This window comes from Rhincodon typus, chromosome 6 (assembly GCF_021869965.1).
Source record: "Rhincodon typus isolate 14 chromosome 6, sRhiTyp1.1, whole genome shotgun sequence".
NCBI lineage: Eukaryota > Metazoa > Chordata > Chondrichthyes > Orectolobiformes > Rhincodontidae > Rhincodon > Rhincodon typus.
The window spans coordinates 41,781,641-41,803,095 of NC_063337.1; the positions used below are offsets into that span (position 1 = coordinate 41,781,641).

The 21,455-nt window shown below is 39.5% G+C and overlaps 1 protein-coding gene across 4 annotated transcripts in view; it reads left to right on the plus strand.

Moving 5' to 3' along the window:
- cwf19l2 (CWF19 like cell cycle control factor 2) overlaps positions 1-21,455 on the plus strand; it is a 142,303-nt gene that overhangs the window by 15,656 nt on the left and 105,192 nt on the right. For 3 of the 4 annotated variants that reach the window (XM_048597725.1, XM_048597726.1, XM_048597728.1), the window contains exons 2-3: positions 5,589-5,699; positions 19,563-19,679. In XM_048597725.1, coding sequence (XP_048453682.1) covers positions 5,589-5,699; positions 19,563-19,679 — 228 coding nt within the window. Of the gene's footprint in view, positions 1-3,878; positions 3,965-5,588; positions 5,700-19,562; positions 19,680-21,455 lie in introns of those variants that run through there. The other variant, XM_048597727.1, reaches the window with a different exon arrangement.

The following is a 21,455-nucleotide window of genomic DNA, read 5'->3' on the forward strand; positions in this document are numbered from 1 at the left end:
GAGCCTTTTTCCTCGGATGGTGATGGCTAGCACGAGGGGACATAGCTTTAAATTGAGGGGTGATAGATATAAGACAGATGTCAGAGGTAGGTTCTTTACTCAGAGAGTAGTAAGGGCGTGGAATGCCCTGCCTGCAAAAATAGTAGACTCGCCCACTTTAAGGGCATTTAAATGGTCATTGGATAAACATATGGATGATAATGGAATAGTGTAGGTTAGATGGGCTTCAGATTGGTTTCACAGGTCGGCGCAACATCGAGGGCCGAAGGGCCTGTACTGCGCTGTAATGTTCTATGTGCTATGTTCTATGTTCTATGTTCTATGTTCTAAATGGGTAGAGATGGAGCCCAGAGAGAAATAGTTGGGTAGGCAAAGGAATGTGTAAAGGTCAGCTTGGGGGAATCAATAACTGCTAATAGGGATCATTCGTGGCTGCCAGTGGGTTGTTTGTGATAGCAGCTCATATGATAACAAGGTCTGGATTATGGGGTTTGGGATAAGGAGATTGAGGAAAGGTTTTTGTGCCCTGAAATTATTGAACGTGATATTCAGTCCTGAAGGCTGCAGGATCCCCAAACGGAAAATGAGATACACCTCTTCCAGCTCATGCTGAGCTTAGCTGGAGACAGAGATATTGGTCAGGGAACATGGCGGTTTGTTGAAGTGGCAGACAACAGGAAGTTCAGGGTCATTTTTTGGACAGAATGTAGGTGTTCTGTAAAGTGGTTCCCAGTTTGCATTTCATCTCCTCATTGTGGAGCAGACCACATCGTGATTATAGTAGACTACTTTGAGTGAAGTGCGGGTAGATTGTTGCTTCACCTGTAAGGTGTGCCTGGGGCCTGGGATAGTGAGGAAGTAAACATGCAGGTGTTACAACTTCTGCAATTGCATTGGAAGGTTCTGTGGGGGTGTGTGGAAGTGTTGGGAGTTGAGGAAGAGTGTCCCAGAGGGAATGATCTCTGTGGAAGGCTGACAAGGGAGGGGTGGGGATTGTGTCTGGTGGTGGCATGCTGCTGGAGGTAATGGAAACGGTGGCTTTTAATATGGCTGTCGGGAGGGTGGTAGGTGAGGACCAGGAAAACCCTATTGATGTGTGGGAGGAAAGAGAAGGGGTGAGGGCTGAAGTATGGGAGATGAGTTGGACATGACTAAGGGCTTTGTTGGTGGTGGGGAGTCCTTGGTGAAGAAAGAAGGTGGACATTTTGAGGGCACAATTGCAGAAGCTGACATCGCCGGAACCGATGCAACGGAGACAGAGAAACTGAGAGGATGGAATAGAGTCTTTCCAGATGTACTGAGAAGGATGTATAGTCAAGGTAATGGTGGGTTAGCAATGAATATTGGTGACTAATCTCTCCCCAGAAATGGAAACAAATGTTGAGGAAAGGAGGAGTCAGAAATGGACCAGATGAAGGTGAGAGCACTGTGGAAATTGGAAGTGAAATTGATAAACTTTGCCAATTCTGTACAAGGGAGGGAAGCAGCACTGATGTCATTGATGTACTGTAGAGAAAGTTGTGAGTGGGGACCCAAGTAGGACTGTAACAAAGAATGTTCTGTGTACCCCACAAAGAAACAGCCATAACTGGTCATCCATGTGGGTACCTATGGCCACACCTCTGACCTGAAGAAAGTGAGAACAATTAAAGAAGTTGCTCAAAGTAAGGACAAGCTTGGCCAGGCATAGGAGGGTGTGGGAGGATGGGAACAGTTCAGGCCTATTTACCAGAAAGAAGCAGAAAGCCCTGAGACCATCCCGATGTGCGGTGGATATGTGAAGAGAAGATGGCTGTAGCCTGAGAAATGGAAATTCTGAAACTGATGTAAAGCATCAGATGAATGCCGTCATCTGATGGCAGTCACGGAGATCACCAGTTGAAATAAGACTAGTGACCTTCGTGGACACAATAGCCTGGTGTTCAATGGCTGGGCCATGGTCCAGGGTGAGATAGGAAGAGGTGCCTGAGATCTGGTGCTTAGCCTCCTCAATGTAGAGGTCATTATGCCAACAACTGCCACACCACCCTTGTCAGCAAGCTTGATTATAAAGTCTGGAACAACAAGGTGCAGAGCTGGATGAACACAGCAGGCCAAGCAGCATCATAGGAGCAGAAAGGCTGACGTTTTGGGCCTAGACCCTTCATCAGAAAGGGGGGAGGGGAAGGGGGTTCTGAAATAAATAGGGAGAGGGGGGGAGGCGGATAGGGCCAGTGTAGGTACGGAAGAGGGGTTGTTCCACGTAACCTACAAAGAGGCAGGCATAGCTTGGGCCCATGCGGGTACCCATGGCCATCCCCTTTGTCTGTAGGAAGTGGGAGGAATTGAAAGAGATTTCACAAGCTTCAAAATCTCCTCTCCCCCCACCGCATCCCAAAACCAGCCCAGCTCGTCCCCGCCTCCCTAACCTGTTCTTCCTCCCACCTATCCCCTCCTCCCACCTCAAACCGCACCCCCATCTCCTACCTACTAACCTCATCCCGCCCCCTTGACCTGTCCGTCCTCCCTGGACTGACCTATCCCCTCCCTAACTCCCCACCTACACTCACCTTTACTGGCTCCATCCCTGCCTCTATGACCTGTCTGTTTCCTCTCTACCTATCTTCTCCTCTGTCCATCTTCTATCCGCCTCCCCCTCTCTCCCTATTTATTTCAGAACCCCCTTGCCCTCCCCCATTTCTGATGAAGGGTCTAGGCCCGAAACGTTAGCCTTTCTGCTCCTATGATGCTGCTTGGCCTGCTGTGTTCATGCAGCTCTGCACCTTGTTGTCTCGGATTCTCCAGCATCTGCAGTTCCTACTATCTCTTATAAAGCCAGGGTTGGATCTGAGAGCATGGAGTGCAGTCACTTCCAAGGGGGAGAGGTTGAATGGGTAAGGGGTGTGCAAGCAGGGTTAGCATTTCAGCTTGATGACCTTTCTCAGAACTGGCAGTTGTTAGGAGTTTATATGCAAGCACAAACTTAGGGAAGGATGGCCGGGGGCGAGGGTTGGAAAAGGTTGGAAAGAACAAACTGAAAAGTCTGATGTAATAGAGAGTAGGCACGATTAATAACAAAATGTGAAATAAAGAAATAATGGGTGGCTTGGTGAGGGCTATAGCACAGTATTACCAGGGCCTGCTGTCCGAAATACCTAACTTCTGGAAAACTGCTGGTTTTAAATTTGCATTATGTGTTCTATAGTGACAGTCTAACAATCTGTTTATTTTTATAAAGTTCTCCAGAACAGCTAAGTTCTGAGCATAAATTTAATGAAATGAAAAATATTGATGCAAGTATAAACCATACATCCATCTTGATTTAATTTTGGTCATCTGCATCTTCAAACTTCAATTATTAAGTCTCTTGTGTTTTTTCTAATGAATATATTAATTTTACTCAGCCTAATTTGGAAGTGCATAAAATGCTGTCATGAACAATTTGTGTCATTTTGTACAATCTAAATGATGATAATCTTGATGGACTATGTTATACCAGGTCTTCGTGAGATCGGACCTGGAATACTGTGTGTGGTTTTGGGCTCCTGAGTTGAGGAGGATGTTCTTGCTATAGAGGGAGTGAATCGGGGACTGATTCCTGGGATGGCAGGACTGATATATATCAAGAGTTAGAACAATCTGGAATTATTTCTTTTGGTTTTGAGGAAACGTCCGAAGCTTGAAAAACATTTTGGCTTTCAGTTTTCAGAAATTGTGATTCAAACTGGATGTGTAAAATAGTTTCTCCTGATGAAGATTTAGAGCTGGTAAGAAATAATTTACCTTGATGTAAGGACTTTACTTTCAAAGTTCCAGATCAGAGGTGTGTGCTTAAAACCCTGCTGTTTAACACTGTCAAAGTTTAACGTCAATATATTAATTCATGTTCATGCAGGAAGAGGCTGTTAGATGCTCAAGACTAGGAATTGAAGCATCTGTTAAGTTCACCATTCCAGATATGCGAGAGAAAGGAATTCTGTCTGATGTGAGTGCTGCAAAGAAAGGGCTGTTGTTGCATTTAATGGGATTTGACTGTGTGTTTAGTAACCTTTAAACTCGTTTTATAAATAAATAGAACAAAAATTATCTAATCCTCATTGGTTTAGTGTCATAAACATCTATATCATTTCTAAAACCAAATCGGCAGCATTGCATGCTTGTGTTTTAGTGAAAGACCACCCCATTAAAAAAACAAGAAAATAAAAAATATGATCTGTCAAGTCAGATTTAACTCTGGGATTGACTTATTCAGAAATAACACAGTTGGGGTCATCATAACAGCATTCTGCCTCTTTTGACAATGTTAGCTGTTTAAAAATTCCAGAGCTGCTGGTTACCAAATTTGTACAAGAAACTGACAATTGAAATCCTAGAGTCTCACAATGTCTTTAGCATTCTAAACTGATGAGTCACGATTCCGGCTTGTCTGAAATAAATTTTTGTTTGAAAAGGTTATTTTTATGACATCTTTGTGTAGGTAAAAAATATTTTGGTCCCTTGTTTTTAGGTGCTTACAAGGCCAACTTGATACTGTTATAACATAATGCAGTCTTTCCTTAATGCAAAATTACTTCAATTTTATCAGATTTATTTAAATGTGGAGCACTAATTTCCCACTTATGATACATAAATTGATAAATTAAAATTATTGGATAGTTTTAAACAGTGAAACAATCACTTTGAATTATCAGAAATAGATTGTACTGAATTTCCATCTTGTGGTTCATGTTTGTTTTCCTTGTAGGAGATGTGTGTGTTGCTGGTAAGGTCGGTATTTGTTGCCCATTCCTTGTTGCCCTTGACAGGAATGACTTCACAGATTCACAAAATTGTTATGGCACAGAAGAAGGCCATTTGCCACATTGTGCCTATACCAATTCTATTACCTGTTGTCAGTCACCTCCCTTTTCTCAAATCTCTGCATCTCATTTCTATGCAAATAATCCTTCAAGGCATCTTACTTGCTAGGTCATTTAATATGGCAGGTAAGAGTCATCCACATTGCTGAGGGCCTGTGGTTATATGGAAATTAGGCCAGTTAAGGTTGGTGGATTTCTTTTCTTAAAGGTCATTCCAGGTAAAAATCAAGGTAGAATGCCTAATCACAGAGGTCTGAATGGGAAAATATCATAGATATTAAAATTCTCTGGCATGTAAGACAATGACAAAACTTTTAAAACTTGTTTTAGTTATTTATATAGTAATCAGTTTTACTGAGCCCATTCCCTTTGGCAGTGCCTGACCAGTTGAATGGTGAGTCTGTTAATTTGTTTGGCTCGCCTCAAATTATTTCCAGATGATTGGTGTTTAGAAATAATAGATATGGTTCCAGTTAAGTTTAATTGGATTAGACTTTGTCCTCGGACCAGAGTTATTTTACAGTGGAAACAACACTGGGGAAAAGAAACTTGGGTACTTGAAATTCTTTGTAAGATCATGCGCAAGTGTTCATCTGAATTCATCAATTTTCTAAAGGCTATTATCTTAATGCATGAACTGTGATTGTTCTTTCTAATATAGAAAAAGCTGATTTAAAAGATTTAAATATATATTTGTAGAGAATCTTCAGCATTCATGTCTTTACTAAACCTTTTCTCATTCCATCATAGGCTCAAGCTAAATATCAAAGAGAAGAGCAACGGAAGCAGCTCAAGCACTTACGTGGTGAGGACACGTGGATGTTACCAGAAGTCAATGAGCGACTAGAGCAGTTTTCAGAGGTATTAAAAGTGCTTCATATATATCCTGAATAAATAATTGTTTGAATTAATTCCTCAGGAAGTTTTATTGACTTAACTGCAAGAGTGAAAGAGCTGGAAATTGTCTCTTGTAAAATTAAACGTCTTTAAGAATTCAACCTGGATGATATCAGCATTGACATTCTTCTCCATGAACAACAATAATTTGCATTTTTATTGAATCTATAACAAAGTAAACATCTCAAGGGATTTAACAAAGAAAATAGACATTGAAGATTAATAATGAGCAAAGACAAATGTAGGCTTCAAGTTGGCTTTTATGTTAGAAAAATAAATAGCAGGGATTTAGAGAGAGAGTTCAACGTTGCGAGATGGTTGGGGTTGATTATAGAAATGAAGATACCTGTGAGAGTGGGGTTGGGAGATGAAGTAGCACAAAACGTAGTGTCAGCCAAATCAGTAACAGTACCCTGCAAGTTTGTCGGTACATGTTGGAAGTGGTAGAGAATGTCATTTTATTTTAGTTTTTTTTATTTCACTGGGACAAAGATATCTGGTTATATGACAATAGAGTTGAAGATGGTTAGATTGATACATGGACAAGGCTGCATGTGAAGACCACCCTTTCGGGCAAGATCCTTTGAAAGTAATAATGCCTAGGATGATAGATACACACACGGTGTTTTGATGGCTTTGTTAGTTTATGAATTTTTATAACTAATGTTATCCTAAGATCAATTAGGATACATTAAAGAGAAGCCATTGATGGGAGGATTATTAGGTAGCCAAAATAGGTCCGGGCAAAAAAGAAATATTAAAATGCGCACATAAAAAAATACTGCAGATGCAGGAATGCCAAACTAAAAACAGAAAATGCTGGAAATATTCAGCAAATCAGGTGTTGTTTGTGAAGAGGGCAAAAGAATTAATGTTTCAGATCTGTGACCTTAGAGCAGAAATAGAATAAGATAGAGATACAACAGGTTTAAATGATCAGAGAAGCAGTGAAAGGAGCCAACGAGGACAGCATGAAAGGGAAAGTTGGTAAGGTAGAGGCAGGAGTAATTTAAATGACAATTGGAATGATGATGCAAACTCAGAAAAGATTGTAATTGGCCAAGTAAAGAATTAACAGTTGGATCCAGGTGAGGTATAAATGGCAACAGCCAAACCATTGCTAGCACATATCTGCAAAAGTGGGAGTAGTGGCTAAGATGTAAAACTTATCAACTGAATATTGATTCTGGAAGTTCTGAGGAAGGGTTACTCAACCCGAAACGTTAATTCTGATTTCTCTCCACAGATGCTGTCAATCCTGCTGGGCTTTTCCAGCAATTTCTATTTTTGCTTCTGATTTGCAGCATCCGTGGTTCTTTTGGTTTTTATAGACTCAAGAAAGCTCAGTATAACAATCACCCAATGTTGATTTGGTCTCCCCACTAGAGAGGAGTTCATACCATGAGCAGGGAGTACAATATGTTATGTCAATTTGGATCCAAGCCAGTTTGCTGAACAGTACCTAAAATACCTTTCTTCGAGGATAGTGTTTATCAACTTCTCAGTCTCTCAGCTCCTTCCATACAACTATTTCCCTTTATATCTACGAAATCAGTTTGTTAATTAATTAGCCCTAATCACTTGTTTAACTGGTTGCAATATTAACATAACAAATTGTCAAAGAAATAAGTAAAAGTAAATTGCTGTTTCATGACAGCTCTTACCTTCCCCAGTCACAGTCACACTGACCAAGTAGAAAGACTCTAACTTAAGTAATGTGACAGTGTCCTGGTGCAAACAATCTAGGTAAACTTCCTCCTATGTGATCTGTCGCATTGTTCGTTGTTCAGCTTCCAGCGCATGAACTCTGCGCTGAAGTTGCTCGAGTTTCACACATTTATTGCGGTCTTGGAATTCCCACAAGCTGTGACTTTGACTTATCACCTCAGTTGCCATCTTTAATGAATTTTAATTTTTTAATCTATTATTCACTCATTCATGTTGCCTTTATATATTTCATTAACTTTGCCACCAATTTATACACTTAAAATTTAGGAATAGCAAAGACCTTAACCACTCACCAAACAACTAGCTCCTTCCTCTGTAGTAGAGCAGTAACCAATTCCAGTCAACTGTCGCAGATTTATTTCTGATTGCCTGTTTTGGAGTCTTCACATTGCCTGCTTCTCTCATTGATGCTGACTACTTACGTTGGGGCTTCACCTTACCTGCTCTTCTCCAGTACATCGTTGACCATATCCTGCTCACACAAGAAACTGGAGAAAATCCCTAATTTTGCTTCCAGTTTGCACCTTTCTCTCCCCTTCTAATGGTTGACTTATTCTAGGGATGAAAGGATTATCTTGTGAAGAAAAGTTGAACAGGTTGGGGGTGTACCTACTGGAGTTGAGAACTGGATATAACGGATACCAAGAGGATGTCTCTACTTGCAGAGAGACTGAAACCAAAGGACATAGTTTCAGAATAAGTGGTCTCCCTTTTCAAACAGAGATAAGGAGAAATTCTTTCCGTCAGAGAGCCATTACGATGTGGAATTGTCTTCTTCAGAAGGTATTAGAGGCTGGATCTTCAAATAAGTACAAGGATGAGTTAGATTTTTGAGAGACAAGTGAATCCAAGGTAATGGTATGCACATATTCAGCCATGACCTTATTGAATGGCGAAGTAGACTTTAAGGGTTTAAAGGGCTCATTCCTGCTCTAAGCCCTATATCCTTTGTTCCTATGGTCCATCTTAAATACTTCCCTTTCCTTTCTTGACTTCTCTGTTTCTGTTTCTGTTCCTGGGGTAGGTTATCGACTAATGTTCGTTCTCCTCACTGTTCAAGGTAAAGCAGCAATTTACTTATGCTTCTTTCAATTTCATATGTTACTCACAGTGTGGTCTCCTTTACACTGGGGGAGACCAAACGCAGATTTGATGACTGCAGTGCTCAAACAAGCTTCCAGCTGCTTCCCATTTTAATTGGACTTTAATTTGCTGATAACTTGATTGTTAATGATTTTATGGCAGCACTTAGATCATACTAAGAAGATTTTTTATAATTCAGAGGTAATTTAACTGTGCTGTAGCATAACTAATTCACATTTTTTTCAATAGCAAGGAATAGAATTCCAGTAAAGCATTCAAAGCGTGACTGACAGAGATTAATGAGTAACAAGATAGAGAAATAAGAAACTCTTCTTCTTGAACATTGGTTAATGTCATAGTAGATTTAAAAATAAACACTTGCCGTTCTCTAAGCAACAAACAGACTTTTGTGATTTCTGAATTTTCTTATCTCTCTTAAAGGCACAGTCTCTTTTAAATTTGATTTTGAGTTGTAAGTGTCACTGGCTAACCCTGCATTTATTATTCTCTATGCCTAATTGCTGCTACTTTCTCAAGCACATTTAGGACTGGGTAATAAATGCTGACCTAGTTAATGATTCTCAGGGCCCATCCCAAGAAAGAAACCACAAGGTGCTTCAGTATAGTTCCATGGCACTAGCTACCTTTGATTTCTCAACAATCAATTTTAGCAGACTACCACAATGTGAAACATTGCAACTGATTCTGTTTAGTTTTTCTCGGCCAGAGGAGTGCTGAAGTGAACAAGTGAAACAGAGACACAGAATTTTTGTGTTGGACTTTCCTAGCCTTTAGGGCTCAGTATTCTGAGAAATCAAACACAATTATGAATTAACAGCTGAATAATGTTTTTATGTACCTTTTACAAAGCCAATTTAATTTTAGTTTATTGAGGAGATTGGTCGTTTCCTGATTCCTTGACCTGTGGATCAGCCTCTGCAATACTAACTTCAAAGATTTTAGCAAGATCTGTTCACGCAGAATGCTCATTAAATAATCTGTTGAAAATTTAATAATTGAAAATATTAAGTTAGTCTTCAACTAATTGTTTATATGCATACATTTGAACACATGCGAGAAAACATTGTCATAATGTTAATATGAAATTAAAAAGAAATTCCCTTGCCTGTTGAACCTTTCTTAATTTTAATTGTTTTCAGTTAAAAGTTAATTTTCTCTCGTAAATATTAATGAATAGATCTGCTTCTCCATTTCCCAGTGGATTTTTCCAAGATTTTTATCAAAATTGACATTACTAATGTTGCTATGAAACTGAGTAATTATCATCAGAAAATGTAATTGCAAATAATCTAAATGAAGAGGCAGGTGAAATCCTCAGTCTTCAGTTTCAGGTCAACATTATGACAGTGCCTTTACTCCTGTGTTCAGATATATAAGTATAAATATATTAATTGGAGACTGTCTAATTCTTTTTGTAACAGAGAGAGTAGCAGTTTATATTTGATTATACAATCAAATGCCTTCTGAATAATTGAAATTGAGTAGTGAAATTATGGAACATTGATAAAGGAAATTAAAGAGATCTTGTAATACATAAGATACCTGACTTTTCCCTTGTGGGAATGAAAACTTTAAGTTGGTTGTATGTAGTTTGGGATAATGTCTTCTTTCTTTTGCAGTATTACCTTTCACTCGACTTCCAGTCTCCGTGTCTGGTTAAATTTACCTTCAGTTTTAGTAATCTATGTGATTGAGGTGAATCAGAGCAGATTACATCAGGTGTCTTCCTTTAAAGTGAGCCATGACTAATTGTCCATTGTTGGATAGACCAAGCAAATTAATATAAACCAAATATAAAACACATAGATTCCAATGAAAACTGAGTTAAAATAAAAAGTACAAGTTTGAAAACAATATATGGACCAGTGTCTGAATTGTTTGTGGAGAGTGAATGGTGTTATGATTGTTGCAGTGGAGGTTACTAGTAGCATTGACATTAGTAGTTCAACAGTTGAGACAAGCACGAGAATTCCTGGAAGCATGGCACTCCACGAAGCATGCAATTAATAAACACATTGAACTCGACCCCATATATATTCCACTATGGAGGAAACCCGGAAGTGAGGCAATCCATCGCAACGGACCCCAGAGTTTAAAAACCAGGTGGGAAAACACACCGACGCTGCTTCAGAGGCTGCACTGAGGATGTTACCAGGCATGGTAACGAAACGTCTGCGGAACAACAAACCAGCTCGGCGAGCCAACCAACCTCAACAGTTGATTTCAAAATTCTTAATATTGCAGGTGGTTGAGTTCTGTTTTTTTTTATTTCGGCTATGCCCAAATTCCGACATTCACGGTGAGAACAAGTCCTTTCGTTGTTCTGTTTCCTTTTGTCAGGCTCACTAGCTAGCTGATTTCTAGCACTTGAGAGTGCAAGAGTTGCAGTGGTGCATCCACAAGATGTGGTCATTATTGTAGATTAATACCAGGCAGGTAGTGAGGGAATGGGTGATTGCTAGGCAGTTTGGAAAGACTGGACATGTAAAGCAGTACTCCTCTGAGTCTATTTCACTTACTGTTTGATTTTCCATTTTGAATACTGGTGAAGGGCAATGGTTCATCAAATGATGTAGTAAGAGACGAGCTTGTGATACTGCAACTGGTTCACCCTGCACAATTTCGAGTAAAGAATGGAAGGACAAATCTGTTTGGAGATTCAGTAGTTTGGGGAATAGTCGCCTTTATGATCATAGACATGGCTGTAACAAGGTATGTTGCTGCCCTGGTGCCAAGCTCAAAGATGTCACAGAGGTGCTGCTTGGCCATCTTTTGGGAGAGGGTGAAGAGCCAGAGATTGTAGCGCAGATTTTTTGCAAATAATGTAGGTAGAAAGAAGAATGAGGTCCTGGAAGTAAAATGTAGGGATTTTGACAAGAGACTGAAAAGTAGGCCCCCAAAAGCAGTATCTCAGGATTGTTCCCAATGCCACATGCTAGTGAACATAGAAATAGGAAGATTGAGCAAATAAGCATGTGATTGGGAACATGGTGCAGGATGGAGTGCTTTAAACTTCAATGGGCATAGAGACCAGTTCTGTGGCAGGCGGAATTTTTACAAGGAGGACAAGTTACATTTTAGTAGAATTAGGTTAATGAACCTGAGGTTTATATTAATCACAGCTTTTGGGGAGAATTTAAACTAGCTTGTCAGGAAAACGCAAACCTAAGATGGAGGTCATATGGAATAAAAATAAAGCTGGTTATGGGAAATAGAAAAACCGTACATGAAAGTAGAAAGCGGCAGAAAGAAATCCTAGAATTAAGCAGACTAAAGTTACAGAAAATGTTAAGGCAGAATTAAAAGCACTGTATCTGAATGCATGCACCATTTGCAGCAAGCCAGGTGTTGAAGTTATTAGTAATAGTAAAAGGGTATTTAATTGATATTATGGAGAGGTGGGTGCTGGATGACCAAGACTGGGAACTGAATAGCAAAGGACATTCAACAGTTCGGAACTATATGCAAAAAAGGAACATGAGGTGAGGTGGTGATGATAATAAGAGATTTGATAAGAGTATCAGTAAGAGAAGATCTCCAATAACTGGTTGTAGAATCTGCTTAGTTGGAGCTATGAAACAGCAAGGGGTTGCAAGCATTGAAATAAAGAATCATATCAGACTCAAAACTTTAACTGTTTCTCTCAACAGATGCTACCAGAACTGCTGAATTTTTCCAGCATTTTCGGTGTTTGCTGCACACATTGGTAGGGATGGATTATAGGCCTGAACTAATCATTTGTAGTATGTTAAGGCAGTGTTCCCAACCTTTTGAGTATCAAGTATTAAATCAGAGGAACAATTCCATGGCACACCGACTATAATCAGCTGAATTGATTACTCATAAACATCACATCTACCTGCATTTACTATTGTTACGACCTAATGAGAGAGATTTGCAGCATAATACATACAACAACCGAAGAAGGATAAAAAGCATTTATGTTTCAAATCCACTATCAAAAATACAACGTCTTCAACCATGAGCACAGGCACAATTTCAAAATCTGCTCAACTCAACTATTTCTTACTATTCATAAACTTTAGATCAGAGCAAAAAGCAAAATAGAGAGAATTGCAGTTTACCAGATTAGTGGGAAATTGGACCTGCCAGTGTGTACTGAGCTTTTTGATCTAGAAGGAATTGATGAGAGGGCCACCTGCCAATCTTGCTGCACTGACAAGCCCTGTCAGAAGTGTCAGCTTGCGTTGCTCTTAAAGCCTGTGTGTGCAGTCAATAGGCGTGCGTAGTGTCAGCAAATACTGCCTTCAGTAATAAACACTGAGGCTCTGGAGAATATTGGAAGCACGGACAACGTCTCAACATTCAGGTAAAGCAGCACTGCTTCCTGAAAATTTTGTGACATGCTTCTCACCTATCATGGCACACCACTTGAAAACCATTGGTGTGGGGCATGATGTAAATCACAAAAATTGAAGTTCATGTAACACAGGAATACAGTAATCTCTAGATGATTTCACTGTACGCTTAATCTAATGAGCTGCTTTTCTGTGGAGGATGTATTCAGGATTGTTTATTGGAGCCATATATTAAAGTACCACTAAGGCATAGGCTGTTTTTGATCTTGCATTATACAATGAGAACGGTCTAATTAGTAATCTTATTGTGAAAAAAAACCTTTTAGTATAATGCCAATAGTATGATAGAATTGTCTATAAAGTTTGACATAGAAGCAGTTCAGTCTGGAACTGTGAGGAGGAACGTGGCTGTGAGGGATTGAAAAAATAGATTATAAGGATTGATAGTAGGTAGACGATGGCTAGTATTTAAATAATTTCTGTTTGATTTTGAAAAACACACTCTTACAAGGCAAAATCACCCAACAGGAAAAGTGAGGGGAGTCGCTGCTAGCCAGGAAAGTTTAAGATAGTATTGGATCAAATGAGGATCTTACAAAGTTGCCAAAAGAAGTCGAAAGTCTGAGGATTGGAAGAATTTTAGAATTCAGCAAAATAGGAACAAGAAATTTCGAGGAATAAGAGAGGCTAGAATGTCAATGTAAAACAGAAAGAAGCTTTAAAACAGATTGTAAAAGCTTCTGTCGGTAGGCAAATGGTAAAGAATTAACAAAAGACAAATGTGGGTCCACTATAGGCAGAGTCTGGAGAATTTATAATAGAAAATAAAGAAATGTCCCAGAAGCTAAATAAGTACTTTGTGCCTGACTTCACGGAGGAAGATACAAGAAACATTCCTAAAATAATAAACACCCAAAGGTCCAATGTGAGTGTCAAACTGAAAGAAATTAGTATTAGGAAGAAAGTAGGAGAAAAATCTAATTTGTCTGACATTTGAAAAATTCCCATGAACTGATTACCTTCACTCTAGACTGTTAAAAGAGATAGCTACAGAGATAGTGGATATAATGTAATGATCTTTCAATGTTCTGTTAATTTTCCAGTAGTATCTGTAAATTGGAAGGATGCAAATGTAAAATCACTGTTTAAGAAAGAAAGAAGGGAGAAAAACCATGGAACTAACTACCTATTAACCTGATGCTAGTGGATTAGAAAATACTAGAACTATTATGAAGGATGGGATTATTGGATATTTAGGACATAATTGTCTCTAATTAGAGTTGACATGGATTTATGAGGAGGAAATCATGTTTCACAAACCTGAGAAGAGTTTTTTTTGAGGAGGTTACTAGCAGGTTCAAAAAGAAAGAACCATTGGATGTGGTGTATTTGGATGTTCAGAACACTTTTGAGAACATCTCATACTGGAGGTTGGTAAAGAAAATTAAAGCGCATAGGACTGGGGCTAATATTCAAGCATAGATTGAAAATTGGTTAACGGTTGGAGTAGAGAGTGGAATATATGGGTCATTTTCAAGATGGCGTTGTGTGACTAGTTGGTTATCACAAGGGTTAATGCCTGGACCTCAGCTGTTCACAATTTATATCCAAATGATACAAAACTTGGTTGGAATGTGACTTTTGAGAATGATGCAAAGAGGCTTCTGGAGTATTTGGACATGCTGAGAGAATGGGCATGAGCATAGTAGATAAAATGTAACTTGGATAAATGTGAGGTTGTTCACTTTGGCGCAAGAAATGAAGTGCAGATTAGTTTTTAATTTTTAAAGTTTGTTTAATGGACATGGGCTTCAGTGGCTGGACCAGTATTTATTACCATCTCTAATTGTTCTTGTGAAGATGCTGGTGAGCTGTTGCCTTGAACCACAGTAGTCCAATTTTATAAGCTCATACAGAGTGCTGTTACAGAGGAACTTCTAGGATTTGGACAACAAGGAAATGGCGATACTTCCAAGCCAGGATGCTGAGTTGCTTGGAGGGAATTTGCATGTGATGGTGTTTCCACGAATCTGCTGCCTTTGTCCTTCTAGATGGAAGTGGTCATGGGTTTGGAAGATGCTGTCTAAGGATCTTTGATGCATTGCATCTTGTAGATCTTTAACACTTGAAATTATCAATGAAAGCATTTGTAACAATGTGAAATAATATACTTTAACATAGGGAAAAGGCACTTAGCACGATCATAATTAAAGAAAACTTGGCATTGAACCAGATAGAACTAGGATGGTTGGATGAAGTTAGAGATGGGAAGGGATAAGGCCAAGGAGGAGGTTTGAAAACTGAAATAAGAACTTTAAAATCAAAGTGATTACAGTCTGGATGCCATTATAGACCAGTAAGCAGTAAATCAGTAAAGATGATGGATGAACAAGACACGGTGTATAGTAGCACATGGACAGTGATATCTTGGAGGATAGTATGTATTTGGCCAGCCAGGTGTGTTTTCATAGAATCAATGCAGTGTGGAAACAGACCATTCGCCCCAACAAGTCCACACCGACTCTCCAAAGAGCATCCCAACCAGATTCACTTCCCTACCCTATCTCTGCAACCCTGCATTTACAATGGCTAATCCACCTAACTTACACACCCCTGGACACTATAGGCAATTTAGCATGGCCAATCCACCTAACCTGCACATCTTTGGACTTTGGGAGGAAACCAGAGCACCCGGCGGAAACCCACACAGACATAGGGAAGAATGTGCAAACTCCACACAGGCAGTTGCCAAAGGCTAACATTGAACCTGTGTTGCTGGTGCAGTGAAGCAACAGTGCTAACCACTGAAGCACCGTGCTGTGTTGTGATAGTCAAAAGTTAACAGGCTTGAATAAGGGTTTCAGCAGCCGTTGAGCTGAGGCAGGGACAGTGTTGGTCCATACTAAGAAGGTGGAAATAGGTGCTCTTAACAAAACTAAAGATCACATAATCAGAAACACATCTCAGTCAAATGTAATACCGAGGTTGCAATCAGTCTTGTTCAACGTCAGACAGTTGCCATGAGATTAATAGAGCTACTCCTGATGTTGGGTTAGCTATAAAAGTATAATAGTGTTGTTTTGTTTCAATAAAGAATTTGATATTTTGTGATTGAAATAGAGAACATTTGCACCAGTCATGAAGGCCTTTTGGCCCATTGTGCCTGTGCTGACTCTGCAAGAGCAATTCTGCTAATCCCCTTACCCTATTTTTATCCAGTAATCTTGCAAGTATCTTCTGTTCAGATAATTATAGCATTTTCTTTTTTAAAAAAAAAACTGGATTGAACTTGTCTCCGTCACAGACTCAGGCAGTATATGCCAGGTAGTAAAAATTAACTACTTAACAAGTTATTTTCCTCATGTCAATTCCTATTTTATTAGCAGATAATTTAAATTATTGCCCTTTGGTCTTGACCCTTCCACCAACAGGAACGACTTCTCCCTATTTGCTCTGTCCAGATCCCTCATGACTCTGAACGCCTCTTTGTAATCTCTAATCCGTCTTCTCTTTTGTAGTAACAACTGGGCCAGCTTCTCCAGTCTATCCACGTAACTTATATCATTCATCCTGGTACCATTCTGGTAAATCCTTTCTGCACGCTCTCATACGACCATGCACAGTATTCTAGTTTAGGCCAGGAAAGTGTTTATTAAGGTTCATCATAACTTCAGGACTTTTGTAGTCTATGCATCGATTAATAAAAGCCAGGATCCTGCACACTTTGTTAACCTGTTTCTCAATCTGCTATATATTCTTCAAATGATTAGTGCATATAACTCCCTAGGTCCATCTGCTCTGACCTCCTTTATAATTGCATCTTTTATATTTCCTGTCCTTGTTCTTCCTACTAAAATGTATCACTTTGTACTTTTGCTTTATTAAATATCATCAGCCACGTCTGCCTATTTATCATCTGTCTATGTCTTTTTGATGTCAATCATGATCCTCCTAACAGTTCCAAGCTTATGCCAACTGCACATTTTGAAATTGTCACCTGAGCTGTGAAGACCAAGTGACTAACATAGATCAAGCCATGGTCCTAATACCAGCCTTTAGAGAACCCCAGTCTATGATATCCTGTAGGAAAAATTTCCATTATTCTTTGTTCCCTGTCACTCAACCAACTTCGGAGTCAATCTGACACAGTCACATTGTTCTATGGACTTTAACATTGTTGACAAGCTTGTTATGTGGAACTATTTCAAATGCCTTTTGAAAATCTATATGCACCTGAATCACATTACCATTAAAGGTCTCTGTTACCTTAACCAAATGTTAAATGAGACTAGTTGAACATAATTTTCTTTTATTAATTCATGAACATCACTGGCTAGGCCAGAACTTTTTGACCAACTTTAGATGCGTTTGCGAAGATGTAGTGAACTGCCTTCTTGAACCACTGCAATCTATATGGTGCAGATGTCCCATAATTCTGTAATGGAGGGAATTTCAAGATTTAGACCCAACGACACTGAAGAAAAGACAATATATTTTCAAGTCAGCATGGCGGGTGGCATGGAAAGAAACTTGCAGCTGATGGTATTGCCCTGTATCTGCTGGCCTTGTCCATCTAGATAGCATTAGTCATGGTTTTGAAAGATGTTGTCCAAGGAACCTTGGTGAATTTCAGCAGTGCATCTTGTAAATGACATTGTTGCTACTGTGCATTGGTGGTGGAGGGTGCTTTGTCCTGAATGGTGTCAAGCTTTTTGAGTGTTGTTGGAATTGCACTCATCTAGACAAGTGGGGAGTGTTCCATCACACTCGTTAATTGTGCCTCGTAGATGCTGGATAGGCTTTGGGGATTCAGGAGTTAGGTTACCTGCTGCAGGATTCTTAGCCTCTAATGTGTTCTTGTAGCCACAGTGCTCATATGACTAGTTCATTTTAGCTTTTGGTTAATGCTAACTGCCAGAATGTTGATAGTGGATTACTTGGCATTAGAAACATCATTAACTATTGAAGGGAGATGGTTAGAAACTGCCTAGGTGTGATTTCACTGAAGTACAAATGCACAATGCTGCAGGTTGAAGTTATTACAACAAAGAAATAAAGAAAGTCAATTATATTTACATACACAAAGATTTCAAAAGATATAGTAAAATACAATCCCATTGAATCCCGACAGCACTCCTTTATAGTATTCACACCAGAGAGAACTCTGCACTATTATGTACCATATTTGCTAGTAAAGCTCGTCCAAGGGCAACAAAACCCCATTACTCTCCCGGAAGTCTCTGTGTTTTTAAATACATCGTCATGGCGATGAAATATCATCAAATCCTTTGTAGACACTGACCAAACCCTCATGCCTCTAGTTCAAAATCCAAACATCCAGAATGCATAATATTGTAATATATAAATCACCCATCTTGCATCACAGTAGTCCAATGGGACATTAATTAGCCAGGTTGAATTTGTTCTTTTTGTGAACAGGACCTAACTAACACCAATGTGGTAGCTTGGTCAGGGACATGGCTAGTTCTGAAGCACAAGTCTTCAGTATTGCGGTTGGAATGTTGTCAAAGTCCATTGTTGTATCTGTTGCCTTTATCTGTTTCATAATATCACATCGAGTCCGGCACTGTTGGGATGTGGTACTGGCAACCTCAGGAAAGTCAAAATGGCCTGTCCACTTGGCTAATTTGGTCGAAGGTAGATGCAACTGCTTCACTCTTGTCTTTTGCACTGATGTGCTGAACTTCCCCTTCACTTGAGTTTAGAGTATTCGTGGAGGCACTACCTCCTGTCAGTTAAATTGTGTGCTACATCTGGGACAAATGTTTTGGATGGCAGTAGATGAGCAATAAACATTGTGAATTCATATAGCTCATTATGTCAGAAAGCCCCAAAATGACCTCTAATGATTAAAGTTTGTGTGTTTGAGAAAAGTAGCACATCCTGTGTGATTGTTGTTGTACAAATAGCAATTTATTTAGTGAATGTAAATCTCTGGAGCCAAGCAATTACCTCATTTGCTGATCTTAAAGCAATTAGTCATTACTTAATCTGCCGAGCAGACCTTCCTTGGTTATGTGCAGTACAGTTTTGTGTCTCTTCACAAGTGCATTAGAGATTTGTACCGAAGTACCAGTGGTAAAGGCTTGTCTTTAAGCAGTTTAGCAAGAACCACTCTCTCAGCTCTGTGGTAGCTCAAGCCTGCCGTTCAATGGAATGGGGTTTGTCAGAAGAAACTTCTTAGTGACTTACTGGATGCCTGCTGCCAGATCTTACTCAGAAGGGTTCCTCCAAGTAGTTCGCTGTTGCATTAAATGTTTTGACTTGGTGTTATTCCCCTCATCCTGAACAGCACTGTGCTGTCTGTATCAGATCCAATATTGCCCATGCAGCTGCCCTGTGTTCCACCATGTTCTGAGATAAATGGCAATTAAGTAAACAAACAGAAAATCATTGGTAAATGTTGCCATGGCATGTTTTCGCATGCTTTGATTTGCTTCAGTATTTAATCCTATATAGTTTGCCACTTACATTCCAAAACATGTTCACATTTGTGAATTAAAAACCTCCTAAGATTTTGATCCTGGCACTGCATTGGATTTGGTCAAAGCTGGGTAAAAGATGAAGTTGTTTTATTCGTTTAGAAGCATGATTGACAAGCTGAACGCTCCGCATTGTTGATGGTTAACTAACAAAGTGGTCATTCTTTAAACAGGAACATTCTGTTAAATTAAAGAAGAAAAAAGGGAAAAAAATGAAGAAAAGCAAAAAAGAAAAGAAGAAAAAGAAAAAACTGAAGGAAAAGTCCGATGAGCTCAGTGAAAGCTCTTCTGTATGTATCAACTTTAAAAACTTGCTGTAAGATGCTCCATGTTTATATCTTATTTAAATTTAATGGTCTGTTTTAAATGGAAAAGAACACTTGAGTTGCATTTGAATAATTGTGAGGGTGTTACTTATTTTCTGGTTACAGCTTTGCCCTGATTGCCAGTATAGACAATTGCAGAGGTGTATTGAAGAGGAAAGAAGATGAGATACCCCTTCTATGCTGGCATTGGTTAGAACACATGTAGATGAATGCCACTTAGCCCTTGAAATACTGTGCCTCAATAATATATATTTACCTGTATTTCAGAGGAATACCATTATTCTGCAGATTTGCATCCTATAAGTCTGACACTGAATCAGTGATGTTAAACATGGAAGCTGTGAGTCTGCAATTATAACTCAAATACTGAGCTGTTTGTGGATTCTGGCTGGCAGAAAATTTGGTTGCTAAAAACAACAACAACTTGTGTTTTTAGAGCCTTCAACATTGTAAAATGCCCCAGGGTGCTTCACGGAAAAGTTAATCACTTCAGGTGATATTAGGACACGTCACCAAAGGCCTAGTCAAAGAAAAAGGTTTTAAGAAGTTTCTTCAAAAATAAAGTGAAGTTTTATTTGAGGATTGACTAAGCTTAAGACCTAGAAAGCTGACAGTATGGCCATCGGGGTGGGTGGAAGGAAGTGAGGAATGCGTAAAAGGTTAGGATTGGAGAAAAGCAGATTTCTTAGATAGTTATATGGCTGGAGGAGGTTACAAAGATTGGAAAGGACACTGTTGTGGACAGATTTACACATGGCAGTAAGAATTTTAGAATCAAGGTGTACTATTTTGTGGCTTACTTTGAACTTCAAAAAAAATTATTCATAGGGCGGCACGGTGGCTCAGTGGTTAGCAGAGCTGCCTCACAGTGCCAGGGTCCTGGGTTCGATTCCACCCTTGGACGATTGTGCAAACTCCATGCAAACTTTCTCCCCATGTGTGTGTGGATTTCCTTCGGGTGTTCTGGTTTCCTCCCACAGTCCAAAGACGTGCAGGTTAGGTAGATTGGCCATGCTAAATTGCCCCCATAGCGTCCAGGGATGTGCAGGCTTAGATGGCTTAGCCATGGGAATTACAGGGTTACAGCGGTTGGGTCTGGGTGGGATGCTCTTCAGAGGGTTGGTGTGGACTCGATGGGCTGAATGACCCATTTCTGCACTGTAGGGTTTCTGTGATAATATAGTATGTGGGCTTCATTGTCTGGGCAGCATTCATTGCCCATTGCTATTTGTTCTTGACAAAGGGCTGGTATGCTTACGTTTGAACTGTAGTAGGTTCATCTACAATCCTGTTAGGGAGTTCTGGGATTTTGACCCAGTGACATTGAAGGGGTATATTTCTAAGTAATTGTAATGGTGGCTTGGAGTGGAATTTATAGTTGGTGGTGTATCTGCTTTTTATCACCTTAATGTAAGTGTTGTAGGTTTAGAAGTTGCTGTCTGTGGAGCCTTGGTGAATTTGTGCAATTTTATTTGTAAAACCTAAGTCAGTTACAATTGTAGACTGAGTCTGAGATAGAAAGAGCTAATCTAAAAGCTTACTGCTCCTGGATAGTTACAAACCTCATTCCAGGTATCGGTGTGTTTTCACAAGTTTTACAAAGTTTATTAAGTTAACTATAACAAATGCAAAAGAAATTATACTTAAAGGCAGTGGTTTCAGTTGATATGATATGGGACCCCAGCTTGTGATACTAGTTGACTGGGAACACATCTGTTGTTCTCATCTGTTGACTCATGT